Here is an 18,087-nt window from a genome sequence, read left to right as displayed (position 1 = left end):
TTGTTGTTGTTTTCAATGAGGTGGGCTCAATCACTTGGGCAGAAGTTTGTATACAACCCAGCAATGATACGGGATAAACCATGCCATCCCAAAGCAGGGGAAGCTAAGGTGCTGTCCTCCAATGTTAATGAATTCCAACCTGTGGGAGGCCAATATAGCAGGGGTGGTGAACCTTCATCCCATGGGCTGAATGTAGCCCTCTAGGCATCTCTATCTGGCCAATATTATCTGGAATGTACCACGTTGCCCAGTAACATGTAAAAGGGGCTGGCATAATTTCTGAGGATGTGTACCTTTCCAGCTCTTCTCTCAGTTTCTGGTTCTCCGCGGTCACTAGTGCACTTGCTCTCTTTTCCTGCTGCAGAACATCTTTTTCTGTTTTCAAAACCATTTCCAGCTCCTCCAGTTTGGATTTGTGTTGTATCAAGCCGTTATATCTGCAGGAAAGAAATAAAAGAATGGCTGCTATTCTGCCTTAATGCTTCTCACGATTAAAACATGATTCAGAGATTTATTTTCTCTGTGTCAACAGATTCTGGTGGTCTATTGTAAATTTATGTATTTGCATAAGCCACAATGCAACCAAAGTTAGGAACTTCTCTTGCATGCCTAATTCTCTGTGATTCAGATTGATAGGACCTGAAAGTTCTTATCTATGGCTGGATAACATCAATTTTTTTTTTTTGTTTATTCCATGTACTTAAACCATATACATTGAAATTTATATATACACACACATTTTCAAACATCTGATACCGGAGAAACTACTAGCACATACAATACTTACAACACAAGGAACTTGAGATGGTTGCCAACTCATCAGGGGGGCAACGTGCAGAACAGCCTGTTGTTGTGCTTTTAAACAGATGCTTGATCTGCTGAAATCTGCAAGTGATGCCTTTCATTACATGGAAACATCATCTGCTAATGTCTGCAGAGCAAACTGCTAAGTAAAGGCTGAGACCAGTTTTTGTGAGGGTTTTTTTTTTTTTTAAGTTGGCAACCCTTTTTACAACCCCATCCTGTGGTAAATCCCCCGGGGGGCTTCAGATGTGAATAACCCATTTATTCCAAGAGGCTATGCAAGACCCGCTAACCTTTCTCCCAGATCTTTGTGCTCCAGATCCAAGTTTTTGTGGAGCGCTTTGAGGCAGCTGTGCTGTTTTATCAGCATTTCATATTCTGTCGACTGCCGCTCATGCAGCGAGGCCAGGTGCTCGTGGTCTTGCAGGAGGGACTCGTATTCTGCCTTGAGCTGATCTTTCTGCTTCAACAGATTGTCACATTCGTTCTCCTTGGTCAGCTGCTGGTTTTGGAGTAGAGTGTTTTGGGCCATCAAGGAGGCACTCTGGGAATTTAGGGCTGAGTTCTCCACCTAAAAGTTTCTCAGAGAAACAAGAAACGTTTCATCAGCACACAGGGGTAAATTATATAAAAGGTGCTTGCGTTGCTACACCACTTTGGAACTGAAGGCCTGGTAGAAAACCTTTCTCTCATACCTACCTGCTCATATGCGAAGATCTAGTGTGAACGTCCTCTTGACAGGGGAATCAATATGGAGCAACTGAAGAAAGGCATAAATGACCCAGGCACCCCCCGACTGAGGAATTTCCTTCCTTTTCAGGTGTGATTTGTGTTGATCTTTCTGAGTTTTCAGTGCCAATTGAAGACCTACTTATTCACCCAAGCCTTTGGTTGACTTTGTCTTGCTGCACTTTGCAATGAGTCATTTGATTATGTATGTGTTCTTGCTTGCTTTATTGATTACTGCATACTGATTGCATGGTTTTTATTGCATTTTATCAGTACTGTACCCTGATTTGGCAATCGTCGTTAAATATTTTATACTTCCGAGCTGGGCTGGGGAAGAAATTAAAGGAGTGAGGCTTGGGGGGGGGCAGGATTCTATCCCCCATGGAACAAATACTAGGGAGGGATTTGTCTCTCTGGATTGTGTCAAGTCTTGCATGTGTGTGTTCACAAGTCCATTCCGTCCTTCATTTTCATTTTTTAAAAAATCAATATGAAAACTCAAATTTAAATATGTATTTTAACCATAAAATGGATATTTAAAATAAATTTTAATCCCAATTCAAGCCTTTCTAAAGGCATCTTGTCCTAATATATACATTTTTAAAATAAATATTGTTGTTAGACGTGCATGCTATATTGCAACATGCAATATAACATCCATTAACAACAAACTCAGGTCTCTGATGTTTACCTTTGGTGGGAATGGGAAGGAATGGATTGACTCAACAGCCAACAAGCCCACTTTTAAGCACATTTTGGTTTGTTTGTTTTTTGAGCCGAGAACTATATCACACAAAATGACGGGAGATGGAGTCCAACAATATTTGGAGTGCATCAGGTTTTCCACCTGTGCATTAAGTTTTCCAAATTACGTAACAGCACTAAATCAAGAACAAAAGAAAGGGTGAAATCCAATGTTGTGCTTTTCCACTCGTTCCATTAGCACAAACATTTCAGCTTGCTAGAGGGAATGATCCTCCCTCTCTTCCCCCAGTTCTGGGGGTTCTCCTGACCACCGTGGTGCCAATTTCGGGGGGGGGGGGAGGAAAGGGGAGAAAGCCCCGTTGCATAAGCAGAAGTCATTAGCTGAATCATGCCCATAAAATCAAAACACACCTCAATTTCCCTGAAAATACACCAATGTATTAATCTCACAACCTTGTAGGAAAGGGTAATCTTTCTTTTCCACCAGACTGACACTCAAAATGATAAGACTGATGCTAGAAATTAGCTACTTCCATTCCATTTTAAACTGAGCCACCTAAAATGTTTCTGGCAGATGTGCACAGTAGGGATTTTCCTGACCTGGAGCTTGGCTGTTTGTGTTTGCATGGAAGTGTTGTGCTCTTGAAGGAAGGCATTTTGCTTCTGTAGTGTCAGGATCTGATTGTTGAAGGAGGTGTTCTGGGTTTCCAAATGTCTTAGCTGCTCCTTCAGAAGCTGCTTCTCTGCATGTAAGGCTGCATTCTGATAGGAGAAACAGAAATGAAAAGGCAGGAGGAAAAAGATTCAGCAGCTACAGATTCTTCAGAGCATCTCTGACGCAAGGGGAGCCTACACTGTCTTCCATGTTTCACAAGCAAACAGCTCATGAGTACCCTTAAAAGTTATAGATCCTAAAGTGGGGCCAATACTGCCTATGTTAAAGAAAGAAGCAGGAAATAATGGTTGCAAGTACCCCGCATTCCAGACTTTCATACAGGTAATGAAGCAGCAATGGTAGTGGACTTTCATCCTTCTTCCCCTAAATCAGTGGTTTCAAGCCGTGTTCAAGAGAGAACTGGGACCCTTAGGAAGCTGATCAGGGTTGTCTTCATGACAAGGTCTATAATGTCAGGACAGTTCCTTGAATTACAGCTTGCCCACCAATGCCGATCATCTCCAATATGCAAACAAAGGTGTGTTGAGTATGTTTTCGCACATTTTTATTCTTCCGATACAGTGTCAACAGTGTGCACAAACACCATCAAATGTGCACTAGCAATTTCTGCAGAATGCATGAATGCCTTGGCAGACCACTGAATATGGAAAGGGTTGCCTGTAGGTGGAAGAAGCCTGGAAACCACCAGCCTTAATAACGAGCGTCTGCAAAAGAAAGGAGGGCTTTCTTCCTCTTTCTTATTCAGGCACACTCATTGAGCCCTGTATGGGAGAAGGTGTAATCCTGTAGAAGACTGACATAAAGTATGAAGGGAAAGCATTCTGAAAATGCATACCAGAGGAAGGACCTTCTCAGGGGTAGCCCCTCAGTTATGGCTCCTCACAGAGATATGGCTGGCACCAAATCTCATGAGTTTTGGGCACCCGCTGAAGACCTACCTTTTTGCTCAGGCATTTGCTGAACATTACTGCCTTTTTGCTATTAATTTTTGGTTACTGAGAGTAATGTGGGATATTTATTTATGATGTTACATTGTACATGTTGTATTTTGATTATTATTTTTTTATGTAACCTGTTCTAGGATTGCTATCATAATGAGGAGTGATACATGTTTTAAACAGATTAATAAAATAAGGGATGCTCCACACATTATGATTTTCCTACAGAGAGAAGTTCCATATAGGAAAATATGTCAGAGCTTTCAGAGCCACAGGCTTGTGTAATTGGCACGTGGTTCCCTCTCACCATACATACACAGAAATCAACCATCAATGGGCTGTACCCAACATTATCTGTCTGCTAGTGCCAGGACTCTTACGCTAACGTGGACAGGTGAGTTTTAAAGCTGCTCAACAGAAGAACCCAATGCAACAGCTGCACTCGAAGAAACTTGTTGCACAACAGATTGAGCGATGCATCAAGAAACAAAGCTATCAGCAACCTGCTTATGCATGTCTCTTGTGCAACAAGGTTCCACCGTCAGCAAAGTGTTTTGCTGGAACAAGTATACCACTAAGTGAATTCACCTTAGTGCAACACTGGCTACATTGCATCGCATAGGATGAACATAATAAGCTAACCCAGTAAAGGACAAAACTTACATTTCTCTCCAATTCTATAGCTCTGTCTTTTACTTTCAGAAGCTCCATTGTTGCTTCTTTGTGTCCCTTTTCCCACTTTTCCTTTGTCTGATGACAGGAAACCAAATTTTCATTGGGCTGCTTCAGTGAATTCTGCAGAAGGATTCCATCCTCTTGCTTCTGCTTGACCCCTTCAAATTCCCTCCTCATCTGTAATACACGTTGTTTGTAAAATATGCCAATAAATAGAACTGTGAAGTCTACAGGAGAAACTTAGCCTAACCCTAAACCCATTATCGAAAAACAGATGATCACAACCATATATATCAGTTGAAAACATTCAGCATTCACCACTTTAACTACTACTTTTTATTGCTTTTTTCTATTAATATTTGTGAGGTTTTTAACCCAAACATTGCAATGTATATGGAAACCTGTTTTCAAGTGTTTCTACACTGATGGTACTTTGGGTATAACAACCTGTCATTGCTTTCTGGGTCTTGCATTTCTGCAATCTACCTCTTGAATGCTTTGTGTTTTTAAAGACTTTATTAGGGCAGTATTTCCCAAACTTCTTATAGGAGAGGCAACATTTATTATAAATTAAAACAAGAGAGACGCTTTGCTCTTACATCCCAAAAGCTTTACTTTTAGGTATGAAGATGAAAACAAGACTTCTTCAGTGATGGAACCCAAAATTATTTGCCTTCAGAAATGCCTGACCCACTTTCCTTTTTGAGCCACTGCTCTGAGTATACCTCTTGATGGAACAGAAACAAGCCAGGGACTTGACTCATTCAGCAAATCAATGGGCACCCTCCCCTGAGGACATGTAATTTGGTCTCCCTGTATTGGAGTGATCAGATGATCCAACCACATCTCATTCACAAATGGAGTAGAGTTAGTTACCCTCAGCAGAGGTCACTCCTTTGTGAGCACATGCTTTGATCTTACAGGAGCCTTTAATCCATTTCAAAACACACTAATGCACCCCGGCACATAGTTTGGTGATTATTACGATCCAAACCCAAAATCTGTTGGGATGGAAGAGTTTGGATTCAACAGTTCTTTAGCTTTCCTGGCTAAGCTGAAGATACACCAATGTAAATCCCTGAGACTGCATAAATTAAGTCAATGTATAAAAAAAGGTGGGTTACAGGGGCGTGATGTAGGCAGAAAAGGACAAAGAGAGACTTACACCCCTTCCAAACCTCTTTCAGCTCAGTCACATGACCTAGCATCTCAGCATAATTTAGCCGGCAAAAAAGGGTAGTGCAAATGAAATTCCTCCTGAATGGAGTTTGGAAATGGGTAAATCAAGCCAGTGTAACTTACGTTGGCATAAATTAGGCCATCTTTCTTGAGTTGAGATTGAAGAAACTATGCAAATAATGCAAGCCAATGAAACATCTAAACTTTGTGCCAACCTTCTTGTTGATACGCACTTTTATTTTGAGGACTCATCTATGGTGTGTTCCAGTCAGGGCCCCACATGGGTTTTCTATGGAACTATGGAACACACACAGCTGCTATTTGCCCCTGCATACAGCCAGGGGTGGGGGCATGATAGGCAGTTAACTGGTGTGCAATGGGTACAATTTCATGACCTGGATGGAGTACAAATTCCATAGGAGGACTCCACAGTTCGCTTTTCTCCAGAATAAAAAGAGGCCCACATGCTTTTCAAATAATCAATTTTTCATAACATGCAGTTTCACCCTTTATATTATGAAGCAAAGGTTTCCCTCTTACGGTGTTTAGTTCATTCTGTAACTGCTGATTCAAGGTGAGAAACTCTTGCAGCTGGGCCTCCAATACAGCAATTTTCTCTTCTTTATCACATAGTGTTGTCTTTAGGTCACATTCAGTTTTGCTTTCCAGTATCTTATACTTCCTGTGAGACAATGACCATATCAGTAATGAGAAAGGAACTAATTCTGCCTTATTGAGGCATTTCAACCATTCTTCCTGAATATTAGAAAAGAGCCCACAGAACCACTGACTTTCCATCAGTATCCTACTTTCTCATTTGCAGAGATGCACTTATGGGGTTAGAGACGCGGGTGGCGTGGTGGGCTAAACCACAGAGCCTAGGACTTGCCGATCAGAAGGTCAGCGGTTCGAATCCGCCCAACGGGGTGAGCTCCCGTTGTTCGGTCCCTGCTCCTGCCCACCTAGCAGTTCGAAAGCACATCAAAGTGCAAGTAGATAAATAGGTACCACTCTGACGGGAAGGTAAATGGCATTTCCGTGTGCTGCTCTGGTTCGCCAGAAGCGGCTTAGTCATGCTGGCCATATACCCGGAAGCTGTACGCCGGCTCCCTCAGCCAGTAAAGCGAGATGAGCGCTGCAACCCCAGAGTCGGTCACGACTGGACCTAATGGTCAGGGGTCCCTTTACCTTTACTTATGGGGTTAGAAATTAGAATAAAAACATCTAGACATGCGTAAATAAATGCTGTATGGAGACTGGCCTGGGGTGGGGGCTTGTATACTGGCATCCATGGATGCATGCTGCTAGACCAGGTATAGAGAACTGGGTATGGGGAGTGGGCCAGATCCTTATCTCCTGCATTACAACCCCCAGGGCCAAGTTTGACAGTTGGGTGAAGCTATGCTCCTTTCAATCTCCAGACATCACAATGATGTCAAGCTTGAAATCAAACTGTGTAGGCAAAGCCGTAGCCCTTTGCAAGTCCTGGTGATCAGCTGCTCACTGGGGCTTACAACCCCCTGTGCATCTCTGTTTGCAAGCTCTTCTCAAGTTTTGTACAAGCTGATAGTTGGGGCTTGTGAAGCCCTTGTATAGAGCACTCTGTAAGCCCTGGCAATCAGCAAAGCACAGAGAAAACCCCTTTTGGGCCAGTCACAATGGTACTTGATGTGATACGCGATGCTACACATGTAGGGCAGGTGTGCATGCCTTGGCCCAAATGGTCTGTTGGGCCACACAAGGCGACCTGGAGGACTTACTTGGGCCCCACACTGGGTTAAACATACAGTAGTACTGCCACCTATGGTGAACAGTGCAGTTGGAAGAGACTCTTCCACAGGGAGAGCAAAATAAAGGGAAATCCTTGTGCTCATGCCATTCTACTACATTACAGATATTTTTGCAGATGCCATGAATCCACATCTTCCTGAGAATAATTCAAATAGCAAGTGGTATGGAAAGCAGAACCATTACTTGGCAAAATTGCAATATTTACGGTAAGTAAATCCCCAGTCTCACTGAAACTCAGTGAAGCTAAAACTTCATATTTAATTCACTATGGCTTGCAAGATGTCCCTACATCTGTGCAGCTGGCATCTCTGTTGACAGCCTTGTTTGAAGAGAAAGTCAACCTCACAGCAACTCTAGGACTGATAGGGGACTTTCATCTACCTATAGAAGCTTCTTTTAGAAACAAGTAATGTGGTAATTTAGTTCCTTTAGAAGAAAGAAATAGGAACACCAGAGAAATCCCACAAACTTTTGACAAGGGTACAAAGAACCTGGGAAATGTAATGAGGGGAAATTAAGGCAAAATGTGCCACAAATCCTTCCAAAACAAAAAGGCGATCTTCTCACTTGTCATTGTTGCCATTATCAGTCTCTAGGAGCAGCTCCTTATTTAATCCAATCTTCTCCAGTTCCTGGTCCAACTTGTCCATCTCACTAGACAATCTCTGGCTCTTCAACTTCTCAAGAACCAAATCCTGCAAATAAGGACCAACTTAATTAGTAGCCTAACAGTGAAAGCAACAACATGATTGCTTTTCTTTACAACAATATTAGATTTTGGAAGCCCTCTGGGCCACTTCACAGAAGACTTTTCTTGCACTGTTGTCACTATTGGGAAGAAAAACTATGACATCTACTGTACAATACTTCTCAAGATAAAAAAATTGCACTGGATGAAGAATTGCATTTGGAACACATAGGGCATCTTTGTGATAAACCACAGTTAAACCAAATAGTCCTTAATTAACCATAGTTTCCCATTTAGTCTGAACCGGCAAACTATGGATACCAGCTTCAGAAAAAGTTGCTATAATAAGAACTCTGAAGTATGGTTTGGTATCTTGGCTTGTTCTAAAATTTGTCAGTTTGGATGAAACAAACAGATATGGATAACTGGGAACTTCCCAGTTCAATTGTGGGCCACAGTACAAGAGGAATCAAAGAGGCTCTGTGTACAAGCCAAAGGCTCATGTTTAACTTGGCTTAATATCGTGCTTGCTTCGGCAGCACATATACTAAAATTGGAACAATACGGAGAAGATTAGCATGGCCCCTGTGCAAGGATAACTTGGCTTAATATCCTAGCAGGTGATTGAGCAAAGTCACTCTGGAACCAGCCTATTTTAACTATGTGAACCAGGCCTTAATTTGTGAAGAAATCTTCCCTGAGGATTTACGACTTCAATGTTCTGTGTTCTTGAAATCACAACCTGCCTGCGAAATATGACTCTCTTCTGTGATTCAGAAATCAGGTCAGCACTAGGCAGTGATTTACTAGTAACTCTACAAAATCTAGATTGTGGATCACAGAGGAGAGTGCACATCACCAATAGCGGAGGTGAGGAGAAGGTAGATTTGGATCTGAACTTCCATTAGTTCAAAAATGAACAACAGCAAATGAACTTTGTTCATTTACATTAGGCTGCTGCAATGAAGAAAGCTAACCAGAGTAGACACTGGGGGGAAAGGACTATAAGCTCAGTTCAGTTGCAGATAACAAGTTTCTAGGGTGTTCTTCAATTATTCTACAGTGTTCTTCAATTATTTTGTGTTGTCTAATGCCTTTTCTACCTGGCTCTGGTTGGCAGACCTTGGGGTTCTAGTAAAAAAATTTAAAAAGTGGCTCCAACAAGCCTGAGGTCAACAGAAATGGTAATGAGAATTCAGCCCCCTCTCTGGGCCGTGACAAGATGTTATGCTCCAAATGGCCACATAGTGTCCCCCTAATTCCCTCAGTTGCATTGGCTATATGTTATATATAGGGTGAGTCTTTTAAAAGAGGTCCCATGGAATATGTGTACAGTGGTACCTCAGGTTAAGTACTTAATTCGTTCCGGAGGTCCGTTCTTAACCTGAAACTGTTCTTAACCTGAAGCACCACTTTAGCTAATGGGGCCTCCAGCTGCGGCCGCGCCGCCGGAGCAAGATTTCTGTTCTCATCCTGAAGAAAAGTTCTTAACCCGAGGTGCTATTTCTGGGTTAGCAGAGTCTGTAACCTGAAGCGTATGTAACCCGAGGTACCACTGTACTCTGTATCCATGGGGCCTCTTTTAAAGGACTCACCCTGTATAAAACGTTCTATAATATGCTACATGCTAAAATGCACACTTCGGACAAAGACACTAATGTTACATGTACTCACCTCTCTCAATGTAGCTAGTGTTCTCTTGTCAATGGCAAGTTGCTTTAGGAGATCTTTATTGTCCTTTTCAAATTCTTTCATCTTATGAGACAAGTCTCTGGACCTAGCTAGTTCTCTTTCTAGTGTTCTCTTTTCCTTCTCCATTGCTGCCAATTCTGCAGTGTTCTCGTCCAAATTAGCATCTTTCAGCTCCACCTGCTGCCAAAGTCTTTTTGTCTCCTTCTCCAGTATCTTCTTGTCTTTATCCAGCTGGGACACTTCTTGCTCCAACAGTTTCTTCTCCTTCTCCAGCCACTCCAACCGCTTATTTGAGATCTTCAGCTCCTCTAAATTTTTCTGGAGGGTTTGGTTCTCACTTCCAGTGCCTTCCAGTTCCTTCTCCAATTGCTGGATTTTCTTGCTGCTGTTCTCTATAATCTGCTGGAGTCTTTGGTTCTCAGCATTCACACTCTGGTAACTCAGCTCCAGCCGTTCTGATTTCTTGATCAGAATCTTTAACATCTCTACGTTTTTCCTAAGCTCTTCTTTTTCTCTTTCTAGCTCTTTATTTTCTGCTTCTATCTGGGCCATTTTTGAGCTGGCAAACTTCATTGTCTCCACCATTCTCCTGAGTTCCAGGTTCTCTTCATCTAGCTCCTTGTTGTCCTTTTCTAGGCTTTCTAGCCGGACAGAAACATTGTGCAAGGTGTCCAGGGATTTTTTCAGCTTCCTGTTCTCCACTTCCAAGTTCCCATTTTGTTCCTCAAGAACCTCTACTTTCTCCGTAGTGATCTTCATGGCAGCAACTTTCTTTGTGAGCTGCTCGTTCTCCCTCTCTAGTCGATGAAGCTCCTTGTCCATTTCCTCTACTCTTTCCACCTTTTCTTTAACCTGCTCAAAGTCCTTCTGCAGTTGCTTCTTCTCAAACTCCAGCTTGCTGAGCTTGCTGCTGGTCTCTGTAACCGTTTCATGGAGTACTTTGTTTTCCACTTCAATGTCTTTCACCCTGGCCTCACTACTGACCTGAGACCTCTGCCTCAGGGACAAAACCACTTGGTTGAGATGGTCTGTTTCCTTTTCTAGGTCTTTTATCTACATTCAGAAACAAAACAAGATGGTGTATTAGGCAAACACAAAAAGCCCTGCTGCATCCAACCCAAAGCTCAACTAGTCTGGCATTCTGCTCCTCCAGTGGCTAATGAGATGTCTAAGGGAAGTACAGGAGAAGGACATGAACGTAATGGTACCTTCCCATGCATTCAGTACCAGAAAGCTGCAAACAAGCCCTTGGGAATTCACCTTTCAAGAAACACAACCTAGACCAAACAGGTGAGATACATGATGAAGTTGCATTATTTCAAGAAGTCAAAGGTAAAGGTAAAGGGACCCCTGACCGTTAAGTCCAGTCACAGATGACTGGGGTTGCGGCCCTCAACTTGCTTTACTGGCCAAGGGAGCCGGCGTTTATCTGCAGACAGCATCCGGGTCATGTAGCCAGCATGACTAAGCTACCTCTGGTGAACCAGAGCAGTGCGCGGAAACGCCGTTTACCTTCCTGCCGGAGTGGTACCTATTTATCTACTTACACTTTGAGGTGCTTTCGAACTGCTAGGTGGGCAGGAGCTGGGACCGAAAAAGAGGAGCTCACCCCGTCGCAGGGATTCAAACCGCCGAGCTTCCAATCGGCAAGCCCTAGGTTCTGTGGTTTAGACCACCGCGCCACCCATACCTGAGTATAAATACTGTACACCTGGTTCAATAATCTTTTTGCTCTGTTTTGTGTCATCTCAATTGCCCTGAGACCTCCAGATATAGGGTGGCTTATAAATTCAATAAATAGATAAGTAAATAAAAATAAATCTCATAGCACTATGGACACGCTGTCCTGCTAGCAAGCAGTTAGCACCTCTGTGATGAGTACTGTAGGCCAAACATTTTAGGTTTGGCTGGAGGTGCTATGAGGTCCCTGGGTGCCAGAGCATGACAGTGTCAGTGTCAAGACATTCCCAATGCAGGATTAAAGTTGTGGAGGAGATGGCCTGAGATATCTGTTTGTGGTATCCCAATCAACCTTGGGGAAGCAGAGTGTTTTGGTTTTCTGTGGAAATTTCCACACCACCTTGAACTGAGTTGTGTTTACTCCTTATTCTGCCCAAATATTTACGCTACTCAAACAGACGATGTGACTAAGCAAGCACAATGGGAGTTGTTTACTTAGGTATACCTAGGATTTTGGTTTTGTCACTTTGCAAGAGCGTTCCTGTGGACTGTTATGGGAATCAGGGTAGGCAAAACTGAGTTAGATGGATCAATATAAGGTATAAGGCAGTTTTCGTTGTTTCAATGAATTCTTGAAGCTGTTCAGAACAGCAGCAAAGGTGATGCAATTCTTTCAGCATTTTTATAAATTTGATCCATACACAACTGCTTATGCAACTCAGTTTTGCTTCTGGCAGTATGAAAATTGAGTTACTTCCTCTTGACACTCACTCTAAACTGGCAAGTCAAGGTGACCTGAAGGTGTGGAGACACCCATGTGGACTGTGATGGATAAGTTGAAATGCTTCATGTTTTGATCCTGCGGAGCCCTAATTTCCTGGCAGGAGAAAGTTTTGGTGCCTTTTTATATTTGTGGGCCAAGAAGTCTTTCTAAATAACCAACCAGCCAACCAACCAAGCAAACATGCCTCTGGGTTACATCTGCAAGCACCTGTCTCTCTTTGTCAGCTTTCAAGGTCTCCATCTTGCCCTGAAGCTGTCCCTTCTCCTTTAGCAGCTCCTCGCTTAAAGCTTCCAAGTCTTGATTACTTTGCTTCTCCCGTTCAATCTGGTTCTGCAGCTTTTCAATCTACATGGGAGAAAATTACCACAATATATCATATGCAAGCCTGAACAAACATTGTTCACATGCAAAGACATTATGAGAATGTAAATACTTGCACATTTGTCCATTCAACGGTACTTTTTTCAAAGCAACAAGTTTCAACAAACTGGTCTCTATTTCTGTATATATAAACAACACAACCTTTTACTTTTGCAAGGTTGCCGAATGTCTCACTTCAGTTTGCAGTAGAACTTCAGTGCTGGAAACTGAAATTGTTTTAACCTTTAAGTGTCTGTCATGCCCCAAACTAGATGTTTTCATCCCTATCAGCCAAGTTACATGTTATATACAGAAACCAGGATTATCCAATGGACAATGGGCAAAAATACCCATTTTGTGTGCACCAGGATTCTCGGGTCTGCCCTTATTGAAAAATTGCAGCTCTTTGAACTGTATCACAAGTTCTCAGGAACAGAAGGGGTAGGCCTCAAATGCGTCACTGCCTTAGCAGAGTTCCCCATTCAGTGCTCTAGTGTGGAGATGTGGAGACCCAGAAAAAACAGTTTTTCCCCAAAGCCTTTCCCCTCCCCCTTGATTTTTTTTGCATTATGGAATATTTTCTTTCAGAATGGTGAATGAAATGTTCAAAACAAGATGAAAGACCTACATTGGCTCCCAGTATGTTTCTGAGCACAATTAAAAGTGTTGGTGATGACCTTTAAAGTCCTAAATAGCCTTGGCCCAGTATACCTGAAGGAGCATCTCCACCCCCATCGTTCAGCCCAGATACTGAGGTCCAGCACCGAGGGCCTTCTGGCAGTTCCCTCACTTTGAGAAGTGAGGGAACCATGCAGAGGGCCTTCTCGGTAGTGGCGCAAGCCCTGTGGAATGCCCTCCCATCAGATGTCAAGCAAATAAACAACTATCTGACTTTTAGAAGACATCTGAAGGCAGCCCTGTTTAGGGAAGCTTTTAATGTCTGATGTTTTATCATTTATTATTATTATCATTAATTCTGTTGGGAGCCGCCCAGAGTGGCTGGGGAAACCCAGCCAGATGGGTGGGGTATAAATAATAATAATTAATAATAATAATGATCCCTCAAAATGTTACCTAAAAACTATGTAACAGGAAGACTGTTATGTAAGACTATATACAGTGTCAGATGATTACAAGTCCTTTACAGTTACACTGAGGACAGGCAAGTCCTCACCCAAAAAACTGAGATGGAAACTCTCAAACACAAACAAGATGCATTTTTGCCATTCTCATGAGAGAAGGAAGAAGTGGTTCCTTTGCTTGTGAAAGGGTAGAGAAGCTTGTTTCAATCAGGGCAAACCTTCAGTTTTTATAATTCCACGACAGCAACAGCTCAAAAGATTAGTCTGATTTAAAAGCAAAACAAAACATGTTTACGCTCCCATGGTTTCAAAATTTCCAGAAATTCTATACCTCTACTCTGGACACAATCTAGATGGCACAACTGCAGCCCCCCTTTTGTCATATTAAGGCAGCCATGTGGGAACTCGGATGGTCCAGCTCATCCCCACACTGCTAAAGTAGCAGAAGAAGTCCAGGCAATGTTGCAATGGTATTGGCATAAGGAAAGAAGGGTTTCTGTGACAGAATGTTCTATCTAACTGTGAGGTAAGGGGTTCCCTAAACTCCCCCACTCCCTGCCACAGGCACTTGCTGAAGATCTTGGTGGACCACACAATGATGTCTTGCCTGTTGTGGCAACTGTAATTCCATAGAAAGCAAATTGTAAAACAATAAAATAGAATAAAAGAAGCAGTAAAAACAATTAAAAATCAATACAAATATTTAATGAGATAGGTGTGCCCCTGCCTATCTTCAGTCACAATTTCACAGGCATGCTGGGGACCATCTGAATGAAGCTCACAGACCACTGGCGGTTCACAGACCACAAGACCACAGATTCGAAACCCCTGCTCAAAGGGCTTTAAAAGAGTAAGCTCTCGTTCATTTTATACAATTCTGCTGTTAATGTTTTAATTAAAATGCCTCTTTTCTAATGCTCCCCATCCTCCCCAATTAATTAATGCAAAATTAAAATAAACTGGGATGGGGAGAGATAGATAGGAAACCCCCCCCCCCATTTTTCTGATTCTAATCCAGTCAATTGCCAATCCAGCATTACCAGCTTACTCCAGCATCAACATACCAAACACCACCTGCTTGGTTTGGCAAAATAACTACTCAGCCTTACAAATTGACTATTTTTATATTAAAATATAACCTGACCAGGTTCTGGAATATCTCAACACATTGGACCCACAGCCTTTAGGATAATTAAAATAAATTGATTTTGTCCTGTAGAATATCCAGCAAAATTCTTTAAGGAAGAGGTCTGTGGATGCAAAATGTTAAGCACTGAAAACAGCTGCTGCCATCTGGTATGGTTGGCCAAGCTTCTGGCTAATTTAGATAATCGCTACACAACGAAAGCATTTCCCCCTTTTCCCTGCTACTGGCTACGTTTGGACTTAATGTGGTTACATGAAGAAGCTGTTGGCTCACGTTCTCTCACCTCCCCTGGCTCAGCAGAAGTGTTTTGCTTTTGTATCAATTATTTACAGTTTAGCATTATGCCTAAACCACTGCTGGTCATAATTAGAAGTTACCGAAACAAGCAAATTTCATAAACCATGGTTTGAAATAGGCTTGTTTTAGTAAACCATCCTTATGATTAACCACAGCTTTTCTAGGTTTGGACATTGTTGTTATATTTATTTATATCCTGTCTTTCCCCCAGACAGGGACTGAAGGCAGCTTACAGATAGCATAGATGCTAATGCTAAACTGCAGTTAAAAATGGAAGAGGAAGCTTCTGGTCTTCTCATGGCCCCGCAGAGTATATGAGCGCAAGCCTTGTTCATATCAAACTACTAAACCACAGTTCAGTGTGAAGTTTGAATGTAGCTGGTGAGTCAACCTCAGATGATTTTGTTTTATATAAAATCTCTATACTCCGTCTGAACAGCGCTCTGGGTGTCTCCAATAGACTTGCACTAACATAAGAACAGCCAGATAGATGGATCAGGCCAGTGGTTCATCCAGCATCTTGTTTGCACAGCAGCCAGACAGATGCCTAGGGGAAGCCCTCAGTTATAGAAAAGAAACTGGCAAAGGGTTGGCAGATTACAAATGTGTATCAGCCACTATTACAGGAAATGTCTAGATAAAGCAGCCCTGCCTAGTATGTAGAGAAGATCATTTAACATCTAGAAGTGGCTCCCTGGGGGATGTTTTGTCAAAGGCTGGAATATAAATCCACTGCTGTGCACAAGATTCTTGCACCAGAGGGGACCAGAAATTAAATGGAAATGTCTGTTTAATCTGTTTGCTTCTTCTCGAAGACATAGGGGTTGAAAAATTAAAGCAATTTGGCTCGATACCCATGGTTTTTTTGTAACTCTGACATATAGTGAAGGCTTAAGTGAATTAATGAAAGTTAAATTGTCAAGAGCTACCAGCCAGAGTTCCTGCCAACCTAGCAGTTTGGAAGCACATCAAAGTGCAAGTAGATAAATAGGTACCGCTCCGGCGGGAAGGTAAACGGTGTTTCCGTGCGCTGCTCTGGTTCGCCAGAAGCGGCTGAGTCATGCTGGTCACATACCCGGAAGCTGTACGCCGGCTCCCTCGGCCAATAAAACGAGATGAGCGCCGCAACCCCAGAGTTGGCCACGACTGGACCTAATGGTCAGGGGTCCCTTTACCCCTTTACCTTACCAGCCAGAGACTATCAAGGATTCATCATCAGCCCCATAATGTCTTAAATACTGTACATCTATCTAGCAGAGAGTTTTGTGCTACTTGAACAAACATGAATGAAACTCCCTTAAACCAAGTCAAGACTACTAATCCACCTTGTCTGATAATGTCTTCTCTGATTGGCAGCTGCTCTTCAAGGTCCCAGACAAGAATCTTTCCTTGTTCACACTAGCACTGTACTGGGTTTCCTAGCAGGGAAAATGAATAATCTTGCTATGAGAGAATGGATCAATACCAATCCCTTTAAGAACAAAAAAGGAGAAGGTGGCAAACAGCCCCTGGTACGCTCAGTTAATGTTTTGTTAATTACCTTTTGGCCAAGCTGCTGATTCTCATTTTGTAGCTCCACAAATTTAAGGCTACTCTCTTCAGAGGTTACCGATGCATCCCTGAGCTCTTGGATAATATTTTGCAGACTCTGGTTATCCTTTTCGAGCTTCAAGATGCGACTTGATGCACATTCGTTCAGTTCAAAGACAAAAGACTTCCTTGCTGTTGAAATACAACATTCAGAATACAAGACTGTAGCACATTTGAACGCCTGCTTCTATATCCAGGATTAACCCCATGTGTTATCACCTGACTTGTATCAATACTCAACTCTTTAAAAACAAGAGGGGGGAGGAGAAGCACCTTCTCCTCAAATGATGAGCTCTATCCCTTCTGAGAATTATGTGCCCTTTCATTCTAAAACACCATGCAAAAGTCCTTCTTCTTTTCATTCATAAAAACAGTTTTTTAATTGATTACTATAACCAACTGATCAGCTGAGTACAGAAGATGTAATTTAAATGGAATTGATTTAAAGGAAGATACAAATTCCTTTCATATATTTTTAAGTCAAACACATTGTCATCAATATCCTTAAAAACAAATAAATCCTAGCAAGATACATATTACTATTTACTATGATTTGTTATTAAGGATACTGGTGATCATGTATATCTTTATGCGGAATTATTGACTCACTATTTATAATCATTATTTGCCTTTAAAATTCCATTTATGAATCAGAATCCAATAAAGTATCTCAAAGGAATTTCACAGTAATAACATCCACAATCATTTTGTCTCAAACGTTGGGGAATTTCACGGCAGAAGAATCGTCTCAGGTGGGGGCACACCCTCCCAATGGCTCATGAACTCGTTAGATAATTGTTATTTAACAAAAATTATGCACAGTGGTTTCAAGGGAATCAGTATTACATATGTATCAGCCCACTGGATCACTAGCAGCAGAGAAAGCTAGTGAGAAACTATGGGTATAAAAGAACAGATTCCCCCATTTAATATTATATTAACAGCACCTGAAATTAACTGCTTTATAAATCACGCACAGATGTTTGCATCTGGCTACCTACAGAACCAGAGGCATTTCTATTAAGCCATCATCCAAGAAGATCCATCATTCAGAAAGTTATTAATTAAATAGTCAGTGCTTCTGCCAGCAGCAAGAAGCGATACTGTAAAGTGCTGAAAAACTGGCAAGACACTGTAAGGTGTGCTTCTGGTCGCCCTTTCAAGCAGGCATGGCCTGATATGTTTTGGTGCTCAACGCAGAAGATTCAAATAGTGCCTCACCCAAGCTGGTAAAAGATAATGAGCATCATAATTGCCAATTTGCTAGTCT

The 18,087-nt window shown here is 42.1% G+C and overlaps 1 protein-coding gene and 1 non-coding gene across 4 annotated transcripts in view; one reads left to right on the top strand and one right to left on the bottom strand.

Annotated features, from left to right (window-relative positions):
* The window catches only part of CCDC88C (coiled-coil domain containing 88C), a 93,193-nt gene that overhangs the window by 18,098 nt on the left and 57,008 nt on the right, over nt 1-18,087 (bottom strand). For all 3 annotated transcript variants that reach the window (XM_053376944.1, XM_053376934.1, XM_053376925.1), the window contains 9 exons: nt 16,768-16,949; nt 12,549-12,686; nt 9,860-10,930; nt 8,065-8,192; nt 6,247-6,388; nt 4,516-4,704; nt 2,839-3,000; nt 1,098-1,375; nt 294-437 (listed from right to left, as the gene is read on the bottom strand). In XM_053376944.1, the coding sequence (XP_053232919.1) occupies nt 294-437; nt 1,098-1,375; nt 2,839-3,000; nt 4,516-4,704; nt 6,247-6,388; nt 8,065-8,192; nt 9,860-10,930; nt 12,549-12,686; nt 16,768-16,949 (2,434 nt within the window). The remainder of the gene's footprint in view (nt 1-293; nt 438-1,097; nt 1,376-2,838; nt 3,001-4,515; nt 4,705-6,246; nt 6,389-8,064; nt 8,193-9,859; nt 10,931-12,548; nt 12,687-16,767; nt 16,950-18,087) is intronic.
* On the top strand, nt 8,709-8,811 carry LOC128403215 (U6 spliceosomal RNA). The gene has a single exon (XR_008327896.1). It is a non-coding gene; the product is annotated as a U6 spliceosomal RNA (small nuclear RNA).

The sequence above is a fragment of the Podarcis raffonei genome, chromosome 1 (assembly GCF_027172205.1).
Source record: "Podarcis raffonei isolate rPodRaf1 chromosome 1, rPodRaf1.pri, whole genome shotgun sequence".
Taxonomy (NCBI): Eukaryota; Metazoa; Chordata; class Lepidosauria; order Squamata; family Lacertidae; genus Podarcis; species Podarcis raffonei.
Note: the sequence above shows the minus strand (reverse complement) of the source record. Positions and strands in the feature narration are given on the sequence as shown.